The following is an 11147-nucleotide window of genomic DNA, read 5'->3' as shown; positions in this document are numbered from 1 at the left end:
ACTACCTATTTCAATTTTTAACAGGCAATGTGGTTAAGGTTAGGTAATAACTGCACAACAGCTTTCTGCTCTAACTATGGAAATGACTAGAATTTGAACTGTAAGTTTATTGCATTAGTGGTTGGACTTGATTTTTGTTAGTTATGTTTTCGTAACATCAGATCTTTACTGTAAGTTTATTATAAAATTGTTTAGCCTTTTTATTGAAAAAGCAATCCTTGAAAATGGGTAAAACTTACAAATGATAAGGGAGAGTAATTTACTTGTAAATAGTTGTGTGCTTTTTCGTTGGAAAATGTTTAAAAAGCAAAACATTTAATACAACGTAATAACTAGGTACTACCAGGAGCCAAGTAACGAATGATTATAGCCCAAACCCGATAGTCAATAATGAGTTGTCCAAATTGACAGCCATACCAAAAGAAACAGAATAATACAATTACCCATACCGTAGTGTAATTCATAAGCCGCATAAGATGTATGAAATAGCACATCTGTGTTAACTTTGTAAAGTCACCATTGCGCATATCACTTGCTGAACAGACTTTTCATATTCATGTTTAAGAATGCTAAGAAAGTTGTATACAATTAAACTTAGCAACACGAGATTGTTCTGCTGCTCCACTATTTCCAGATCAGCTACAATTAATGTAACGCCAAATCCAAGTATTTCTGATGAAAAAATCAAGATTTCTATTCAAGGTAGATTGTTACGCTACATTGTTTAAATGTAATACAGACCATTTTTCACTTGTATGAAAGACTATTGTCTGTTATGCATAAGTTATAGCTTGTACAAATGTCACAGTGTTTGGTGCACCTGCCTTTATCCCAGGGCTACTGGTTCGAGGCATGATGTTGCTAGCTTTGTGGGCATGTAAATCATTGGGCGTAAGCTTAACAGCAAATAAACGAATGTAACTTGCTTTATTCTTGCCTGACCAGAAAACAAAAGTCGTTATAACACAGTTGATATGCTTCATACACCTCATGTTAGGTTTTGAGAATGCTACTTTGTTGTTTGGTTTTGGGGAATTTTTCTTTATGTGGCTGATAAATGACAAACCATTAGTGACAACTGGGTTGGAGCAATTGTCATTAGGTGTTTACCCAAAGACACTTACCCCAACAATTGTAGCAACGTCAGGTCTTAAACCCACTACCTCTCTGGGTTAAAAGCAGACACGCTAACCATTTTGCCACGGTGCCAAAATTGGTCTAACCAAGTGGTCTCTTTGGTTCTTTAAATTTTTGTTTCGACAGAATGTTACAAACTGTTCCCAACATTTTAAAGTTCTGCTCTCCTATAGTGGGTGTATTTGCAAATAATGATAAACTGCAGTATCGTTTTAGGCACCAATACCCAGTTAAAACAAACTGCTGCATTTTGTAGGTTTGACTCCATCTGAAGATGTTTCATTACACGCTTTCACCCGTGTAACGAAAAAATGTTTTTATGAAAGTTTTGCTCAATACAAAGTCCCATCTTCAGGTAATAGATGTTTGATGTTAGCTAACCGCAGTTATTTTATTCTTTTTAAACACATAGCTTTTGTATTGGAGTAATTTTCCTTATCAGTTATCACTGGAGTAATAATCTTGGACTAGTAAACAATGCTTGGATTGTTTGAATTGCAACAGGATAACACTTTCCAATTATTGCAGCATATTAGCTTGTACTGGTAAACAACTGACTATAAATAGGCAAGGTACATTATGCCCATCTGCAGTGGCGACCCCCCTTTTAAACCCCAAAAAATAATTAAAATAATTTTTTTTTAATTAAAAATAATATTTTTTTTTAATTGAAACCCCCTCCTTATTTTTTTCTTGCTGTTTCACTGCTTATATCACTAGAATTATGGCCCCAAGAAGGGTTAAATGTATAAAAAAAAATAGGAATGACCTTTTTTGATTCTATGGTAAACCTAAAATCAACTTTTGTATCAACAAAAAGATTGTCTTCACCAGGTATAGTTGATTTAACAAAAGATGCATCAGTGGATGGAATGTATACAGGTGTTGAACCAATGGGGTTGATTTGGTCAATGGAGGGAAGAGCTGACAGAGAGGTTAGTCACACATTTATATATATAGTAGCGTAGGAAAAGATAGGACGCCTTTACTTTCTTTTTCCTTGTTCCATTTGGTAGTAAATATAGAACATTTAAAGAATTATACAACTATATCCACTATCCTCACAACTCCCATAGACTGTTGTTAATTGTTTAAAACACCATCAGGATATTTGGATTTATGTGCTAAAGGTCTGGTCACTCTGGTGTTCCATCTTACCCCACAGTACCACATTTTAACAGTTCATTCTTATGTGGACTTCTGTATGCAATATTAAATTTGTGCAACATTGAACACTACATTGGGCATGTCAGTTGAGTTTAGCTAATTACTAAACACTATTTTGTAACAATCACCAATAGTGTTTTGTCGCTAAAAATATTTCTAAATCTTTGCTAGCGTAAGCGTAGAGACAACTATAAGTTATTAGTATTATTATTATTATTATTATTATGATCAATTTTAACTATGAATTTAAAATTTCTAGGAAGACATTGTTCGTCTAATTCACAGAGATGTGACCACACCACAAGAAGTATGCTTGAGGGTATATGATGGACCACTGGATCGGTTCAAGGAAAAACAGGACAAAATAATTGCTGAAACAACTGTTAAACGTCTGTATATGACACCTGGTGTGAAAAGAATGGATGTTCGAGATAATGGATTGGTGGCAACTTTGTTTCTTCCACCTGGAGATGGACCCTTTCCAGGTAGAATTAATTTGCTTGGTGTTATATTGCTTGTTACAACTTTTTCAATCTATTTCTTTTATACATGTTTCTGGTTAAACTTGCAGCATAGCCTTTTTTCCGAAGTGATTATATTTCTCTACTCGTAAATAAAAAATAGCAGGTTTAAAGCTTGTTGCAGCTACCATTTTTAGCTCGTGTGTTTTTGGACATCCAAAAAAGGGTTTGGTCCAAAACAGGCCCCACCAATGGGTTGCCCAAGGCGCCAGCCGTACTAAGAAAGGAACAATTACCAACAAACATACTTGATAACTCATAATGGGAAATGTTTTCCTCAAAATAGAATAAATTAAACTATCGGATGCACCTATTCATGCTGATAAATAGGTTATATTTATTGATTTTAAATTCCTAGGTGTCATAACTTTGTTTGGGGGATATCCTGGTATCGCTGAGTTCAAGGCAGCTTTACTTGCAACAAGGGGATTTGCATCTCTTGCTTTGGCTTACTTTGGAACTGAGCATTTGTCAAAGCAATTTGCGCAGCCGCTTGACCTACAGTACTTCTCCAATGCAGTTGAGTTTTTACGAAATCATGATTCTGTGGTGAAAAAAGGTGTTGGAATCTTGGCCATATGTAAAGGAGCACAGCTTGCTGTAGCAATGGCAGCTTGTTTGGATCATATAAGATGTGTGGTTTCAATCAACAACACTCTAACTAATGTCATGGGTTCTTTAACATACAAAGGCCAAGTGTGGCAACCACTGCCCTTTAATGTAACCAAACCATGCAAAATGCTTGATTTGAGAGATTATTGCAAGTTACCTGATAGTTCTAAATTAGATGATGCACAAGGTTTTCTTCCATTCCACAAAAGAAAGAATGTTTCGTATCTTTTAATTGGAGGAATGGATGATAAATGTATTCCAAATGAAATGTGTTTAAATGAGGCACAAAGATTGTTAGCAGAGGAAAACCATCCGGATTACGAAATAACTCGATACTCCAATGCTGGACATCTGTTTGAACCACCATATGCCGTTCATTCACCATACACATTCCAACAAGGATTTCCTTTTAACACTTTTTTAAATTGGGGTGGTGAGAAAGTTAATCACTGTAAAGCACAAGAGGACTCCTGGCCAAAGCAACTTCACTTTCTAAAAACTAGATTATCATGAGTAGAAGTTAGATATTGGAGAAATTGCTGTAGTGCTTAAAATAAAGGTTTAGTTTAGATAAACTAACAAAGCTATTTTGCTAATTGGGCATCAGTTATTCTGTGTGTTATCTCTGACCAAGTACTGTTAAAAAATTAACATTAACTTTATTTGTGTTAGGCAGGCTAGATGAGAAGTTACAAGATTTCATATTGTCGGCAAATTTAAGTTGTATTAAAAACAATAGCCTTAGGTTTCCCCAACTTTAACTTCTGTCTGTTTATTTAAATGATAACCAAATAAATATATGTTGTATTGCATCAAATTTTTTTAGATATTGGTACAGTTTTGCTATGCTGACATTTTTTTACTTGTGATGTTACTACAACACTTTCTGCTAAAAAGTGAGTAGCACCACAATAATTAAGTTAATTACAAGTGGAAATTCAGTAACAATATGATAGAATTTTAGCCAATTACAATAAAATAAGTTTAATTTTTATCTTTACATTACTATGCATGGTCAGACAAATTTAATGTATTTTGTTTTCTCATTTTTTTATTCCACTGTTTAAGCATTTACAACTATTATTTTAATATAACTTAAATATTTACAAAATCCATTTAAAATTTTATAAACATATATATATGTTAGTTTTATGCAGAAATAGGTTTTCTTAAACTTAACCATTTCTGTGGCTAATTTAATGGAAGTTTCCACATCTTCTGGTTTTTCAATCTCAACAGAGCCAAGTTTAGTTGATGAAAAGATCAAAATTAATATTTCAGGTGGTATATTTGTCTATGCATAAATATGTTAAACTAACTTTTATCTTTAAGATCTTCCAGCCAACATAATCATCACATTGCATTCAAGAACCAGAACTCAGAAATTGGAATTTGATTGTCTTGCTCAATATATGACAGATAAGAATGGTATATTGGTATCCTACTACTTATAATATATCCATGAGAAATTGTGAATTTGTGTGTAAAATCGTGTGTAAATGCTGTAGGTTGTATTGACTTGAACAAGGATGCTTCAGTTGGCGGATACTATGATGGGGTTGAACCAATGGGATTTATTTGGGCCATGAAGCATTCACCAAAAAATAAGGTATTTAATTATTTCACATGTTACATTGTATAAACACATGCATTTTTACAGTCAGTTGGAGGTAGAATGGTTCTTTTTGATGTCACAAAACCTATTACCGTAACAATCAATATATATGACCGACCAATTGAGGATCTTATGGAACTTGAACGTTTAAATATGGAAAGTTTACTTGAGTTCAAAGTAACCCGCGTGTACATGGCTCCTGGTGTAAAAAGAATAGTGATTAGGGAAAATGGAATTCATGGAACTTTGTTTTTACCACCAGGAGATGGACCCTTTCCAGGTTATAAACTTTATATATCTAACATATGACTATCTATTAAAACTTACTTTATCCTCGCGTGGCCATAAAACCACACTTGTTATAACTCAAGTGTTCTGTTTCATACACCTTGTGCCAGCTTACGAGTTACCATGTGTGTTACTTTGTGGGTGATTATTTTTCTGAATTTTTCTATTTATGTATGGCTAATAATATGGACAACCAGTTAGTGACCACTGGGTTGGAGCAATTGCCGCTAAAGGTCTTGTGCAAAAATACCTGTGCCTAGAATGGTAGAAGTGAAGAGGCTTGAATCCATTACCTATGAGTTACAGGCAGGCGTGCCAACCACTTTTCCACTGTGCCGGTATTAACTAAACCAAACATTCTGTAGGTATTATTACTATGATGGGTGGTATTCCTGGTACTTTGGAATTCAAAGCAGCATTATTTGCTTCTCATGGATTTGCTTCACTTGCTTTGGTTTATTGTGGAGTTGATGGATTTCCAACACCATTAGAGAACATGGATATGCAATATTTTCAAAAAGCTGTTAATTTTATGTTAAATCACAAAAATATCGATGCTCCTCATGGCATTGGTGTTGTAGGCATTTGTAAAGGTGCACAGATTGCTTATTGCATGGCTGACTGTTTGAGTGGTATTAGAAGTGTTGTGGGAGTTAACGGTGCTCCTTTTTCTTTACATTCACCTCATTCACATTGTGGTCGTCATTGGGCCGCATCTAAATTTGTTCAGTCCTCCTCATTTAACACAGAAGAGTATATAAATAAAGACAGATTTGTAATTGGTAGAAAGATTTATCCTTTTGTAAAAAGTCAAGATGATCCGGAATTATTATCTCGCTTGTTTGATATTCACAAACGCCCCCACATTTCTTACTTGGTGATTGCTTCTTTAGATGATCAAAACATAACTGCAGAATATTTTGCCAATCTTTGTGAAAAATTATTTAAATCAACCAGACATCCTGATTACAAAATCTTGCGTTATCCTGGTACAGGTCATTTACTTGACCCTCCCTATTCTGCTCCGTGCATTGTCGCAAAGTTTGAATTGATGAATGCAGTGTGTGCTTGGGGTGGAACCACTAAGCCACATGCAAAAGCCCAAGAAGACAGCTGGAATGAAATAATGTCATTCCTTCGTTTAAAACTTTGTAACCCTTACTTAAGAAGTCATTTGTAAACATGATGATCAGCAATACTTTATATATTTCATAATAATAATTTCTGCCACTGACAATAACAACTTTCTTTGTTGCGAATCTTTAATGTACATATAATAAAATACTAACCTTTATTGTATAATTTTCCGTTTCCATAACTGTTTACAGTTAATTTGTAAATACATTATTGAGAAAGTTAGGTTAAAAGATTAAAGATCTGATAAGTCAAATCTAAAAAATGGGGATACGGGATGACAGTACAGGTTTGGCAGGAGTCAGGACCTTGTAGAATTTAGCCTACTTGTTTAGGATTTTTTTATGTTAGATCATTGTTTTCCAATCGTATTTTTCATCTAGAACACCCCATTTTCGACCTCGATTCGCATATCTTGGTACAACCACCCTGATTTACTCTTAGCAATAAACTTGCTGAAACAAAAACCAAAAAAACCTTGTCGATTCCCCATCAAGTAATGTAAGAAAACTAGCTATGCAAACAAGTGAACACGGTGCGAGTTTCAAACATATAGGATGTAGTTTAAGTAAAGGATTTCAAGTAAAGTTTTAGCAATGTCATTTAGTTATAGGGAAATAGTTTAGCAATGTTATCTACATTATAGATTATTAGATTACATGCATTTTGTTCTGGTGAATAACTTAGATGATTCCCGGCCGAAATTAGAAAGGTTTTTGACTTCTTGGGGATATGTTGTTTTTGTAATGTTATGATACCGCCATTGCCATTTCCGTTTCCTTAAAGTGTCATTTCTGTCAGAAAATCATCCTTCGCAAATATTTAATGATTAGTGGTATCCTCTGTCCTTCTTTGTGGTGGGACATGAACTAAGCACAATGTCACTGTTTGCCACGGTTACTGGGTAGAGTAAATGTAACTAATTTAAACATCAAGGTTGTCTGTCTTCTTTACAAGAGCTGTTAAATCTTTCAGCGGTGCTGTTGCTAATTTCGAAATCAAATAAAAATCAAATCCTACTTACAGTGCGACATGACGCACTGGATTAATTAGGTTGAAAAATGCTTAATTTTTTGACGGTAATGTATCATGTTACAACGAAAATGTTTACAATTCGTTTCCCATCAGAAGAGGCAGTTTTTCGCAGTGCCTTCGGTATACGATCTATTACAGGTAAAAACTATAAGTGGGGAAATACATAAAATGTTTCAACTGGATTTTCAAAGCACAATATGATTTCGTGTTATAAGGTGTAGCCCTAATATTTATTCTCGCTATTAACCAAACTTTTAAAGTGTCCCATCTTACCCCGTCTAATTGGTAAATAGCACTGGTTGTGCGAATCGCCCATTGGCTCGTGGTGTGTTTGCAGTTTTTTACCTGTTCAAAAACTATTGTTTCTTTTTTATATAGGCTATCTTTTTTAATATTTTAAAATAGTAATCAGCTTTGACGCGAATTTTATAAAGTCGTGATATTACTGTCGAATAATGCTGTAACACTATTTTTCCGATTATCATTAAATGGGGGTTCGTAAAAAAGAAAAAAAAGTCTCATTTGACAAAGTGTCCCATCTTCCCCCATCCTACTATATTAATAAAGGTATGGTATATTTCTTTTTCATTGTATCAATCAAAAGTCGTTACATACATATATATTTTTAACATGAGGCAATATGTGCTTTATTACCCTATCTTGTCCGATGTCGTAATATATTTGTTCCGATATGTATATTTGTACCGGGCGCTATTGCGCTTGCACCGAGACGCTCGCAGTACAGGTCGGAAAGTCGGACCAAATACAATGACCACCCGGTCCAAATTTATTACGACTCTCCGTTGAAAACGTTCCGGACACGACATTTAAATTAGGGGCATTGTACCCACTTGACCCCAGAGGTACCAATTCTAAAATAACAATTTAAAAAATCGAAAAAAAATATTAACTGTAGTAGGGTGGGAGAAGATGGGACACATTTTCATTATATTTTCTCGTCTCATTTGGTAGAAAACAAAGTAAACCCGCTTTCCTACGATTCCGATAAATTGTTTTTAACACGATCACGGTATTTGGATATTATGTGCTAAAGATGTTTTATCTTCCCCCACCACACTATATAAAAAATAATATTCGTCTTAAAAAAGTATTTATAGCATTTTCTACCAACCCAGCTTTGAAATATGTATAGCAGTACGAAATACCTAAAAACCAGCGACGCCAACAGTACAGATAGTAAAAATCAGAGTCGGACTTAATACCGTGCAAAATTTGTTTATTAATATTTTTTTCCCGGAACCTTTTTCGGTAAGTACGTATTTATTAGAGCTTGTATTGTATTTGTTTTATTATTGTAAAGAAATGCATGTTACTCATGACATTCCCACTGAATACTCCCCTTTCAAGACAAATCATTCCGCAGATTATCACCATTTGTGGGCAACACTGTTACGAATTTCTTTTATCGCTTTGGACGATTTTTCTGTTTTGTGATTTGTTTGCAAGAAATGGCGGCGGTTTTTGGTAGATAAGGATGAAAGTAACGATGATAGGAAAGTGGAAAAGAGATTGATTTTATAATTTACTTTAACGTATAAGGGTAAACCAGATGTAGCTTAGACTGACAAATAGCGACAAATTTTAGCAAAGGTTCTGCTGTAGTGCTATGTAATGTAATTCGATATTCCATCAAAAAAAAAATGTTTTTATTTTGTTGCTACTTGTTACACAGTTATTGAAATATTCTGTTCTGTCTTTGTGGATTTACTTACCTGATATCAAAGTGAAATAACATAACATGGACATATTTATGTGGATTTACCTCAAGCTGTTCTGAAGAAAGTTTAAACAGAAGACTTTCAGCAAAAGTTATGTGTGTGAAAAATTCTCTTAGAATGAGCTGCGTTGACGTCACATGATATAAAAGGAGGAATAAATTAAAACTCGTAAAAATGCTTCGAAGTGCCTCCACGGCGGGTCCTAAAAGCCCAGACATTGATATAGGTGTTCTAAACGACTCAATTTTGGAAACAATTCGAAGGGTAATTCAAAACTATTGGTTCAAAATTTAATTTTTATTATGTAATAAGCCCATGTATAACATTGTTTTAAAAGCCAACACTTTATTTTACCACTTCTTCATTTATGCCTGTAGGTCCATACAAGTGCATTTGAGCATAGCATGATATCTTTTTATTACATTGTATTTGTGTTTAACACTGCATAATTTACTCTTATTCATATTAAAAGTGTTACTATGTTTAATGTTTCAACTATGTTTAATGTTTACATTATTATAGTAACATATCTTTATCTTTTCATAGTATAATAAATGGTAATTTTTTTCAGTCAACAGATCTAGTGGTACTTAACCTATGAATGCATGTATTTAGGTACCATTAGACTTATTTAAATTTTCTGTTGCTTAATAAAAAATTGCAAACAATTTTTTAACCTATTGAACTTGAGTGTATCTATTTTCAGATTCGTGCCCAGAAACAAAGACCTTCTCTTGAGCGAATATCAAAATGGGTGATGAATCGGACCCCCGCAAAAGGTTGCACATACGCTGAAGTTATTAATCAGCTTGAAGAACTGTCTTCAACTGGAAAAGTTTTGAAGGTATGTTTGTATTAAAACTTTAATTTTGTTTGGACTGTCAGTATGATAAATTTGCATAATTATCTATATTCTATATGGCTGAAAATGCTTCATAACTTTTAGGTCATTGGTTTAGCAGTAAAATTCTAAAAGTGGTTTTAACAATAAGGCTTTTATTAATCTTTAAAACGTAAAGGCTAAAATGAATAACTGTAAACCTCGGTTTTATCCAACATTATAACAATGAAATACTACAGAATACACAACATAAATCTATTTTTTTCAGGTCAATTTTTTATCTTTCAAGTCGGGTCTTTTTTATTTAAGTGCTTGTAGATTTGGAAAATTGAACAGAAATACTCTTAAGATCTTTACTAAAAACGAATCCAAAAGATCCATCTTTTTTAGCTTAAGGCCTCTTTTTTTTAAGCCTGCGTAACATATGTTGCATATTCCAGGTTTTTAACCAAGGTGAATATTCCTACCGTGACCCTGAAACCATGACACCAAGAGCTTGTGGTCGTGCTCCTAAATCTTTAACAAAAGTCGGTACTACTCCTAAATATGGGCGGGTAACCACCCCGAAAAGTCCCATTGGTTCACCATCATCACCCAAAATAGCAACACCTGAAATTACTCTCATTCCCCAAGATCAACTTAGAAGACATAAAACTATACAAGTGGGTTGCTAAATGTTAAATGATAGCTTAGTTTTTGAAAAGGTATTCAATTTTCAAATGATGTTACTTCTTAAGTTTTTTTTTATAAAAGTATTTTAATACTATATTTCAAAAGTATTCCATATAGATAAAATAACGTTTACTGCTAGTTATTGGCATTATAAGCTGAAATTTACTTTGAAATTTAAGATGATTTTTTGACCTTTTTTTTGTACCACAGGTTTCCGACTACATTAAACTTGTACAAATCGTTTTGGATGGTTTGCAACAACCTGAGGGAGCTTCAATTAAAGACATGGAGAAATACCTTGAGACAAATTACTACATACAGGTAGAACATAAGAAACTGTTCAATATTTATTTTGTATTTCATTGAAAAACATGGTTTCAATAAAA

At 33.7% G+C, this 11147-nt stretch overlaps 3 protein-coding genes across 4 annotated transcripts in view; all 3 read left to right on the top strand.

Moving 5' to 3' along the window:
- The first annotated feature begins 9 nt into the window (after positions 1 to 9).
- LOC149726878 (bile acid-CoA:amino acid N-acyltransferase-like) lies at positions 10 to 4584 on the top strand. Of its 2 annotated transcripts, XM_089890200.1 has the most exons (6): positions 10 to 100; positions 566 to 702; positions 1394 to 1492; positions 1972 to 2072; positions 2564 to 2789; positions 3184 to 4584. In XM_089890200.1, exons 2-6 carry the CDS (start codon positions 567 to 569, stop codon positions 3948 to 3950), a joined length of 1329 nt encoding a protein of 442 aa, XP_089746326.1. In that variant the 5' UTR covers positions 10 to 100; position 566; the 3' UTR covers positions 3951 to 4584. The 2 variants fall into 2 exon arrangements, with proteins under 2 accessions (XP_089746326.1, XP_089746325.1); XM_089890199.1 differs by having other exon boundaries at positions 26 to 702.
- On the top strand, positions 4578 to 6642 carry LOC149726877 (bile acid-CoA:amino acid N-acyltransferase-like). Its single transcript, XM_089890198.1, has 5 exons — positions 4578 to 4718; positions 4770 to 4865; positions 4946 to 5046; positions 5098 to 5332; positions 5706 to 6642. Exons 1-5 carry the CDS (start codon positions 4637 to 4639, stop codon positions 6518 to 6520), a joined length of 1329 nt encoding a protein of 442 aa, XP_089746324.1. The 5' UTR covers positions 4578 to 4636; the 3' UTR covers positions 6521 to 6642.
- Positions 6643 to 9031: 2389 nt separating this feature from the next.
- The window catches only part of LOC149726876 (uncharacterized), a 28833-nt gene continuing 26717 nt past the window's right edge, over positions 9032 to 11147 (top strand). Inside the window, exons 1-4 of the mRNA XM_089890187.1 lie at positions 9032 to 9512; positions 9955 to 10092; positions 10530 to 10751; positions 10972 to 11082. Of these exons, the coding sequence (XP_089746313.1) occupies positions 9423 to 9512; positions 9955 to 10092; positions 10530 to 10751; positions 10972 to 11082 (561 nt within the window). The 5' untranslated portion in view covers positions 9032 to 9422. The remainder of the gene's footprint in view (positions 9513 to 9954; positions 10093 to 10529; positions 10752 to 10971; positions 11083 to 11147) is intronic.

The sequence above is a fragment of the Ciona robusta genome, chromosome 12 (assembly GCF_009617815.1).
Source record: "Ciona robusta chromosome 12, ASM961781v2".
Taxonomy (NCBI): Eukaryota; Metazoa; Chordata; class Ascidiacea; order Phlebobranchia; family Cionidae; genus Ciona; species Ciona robusta.
This window is presented reverse-complemented; position numbering and strand designations above follow the sequence as displayed.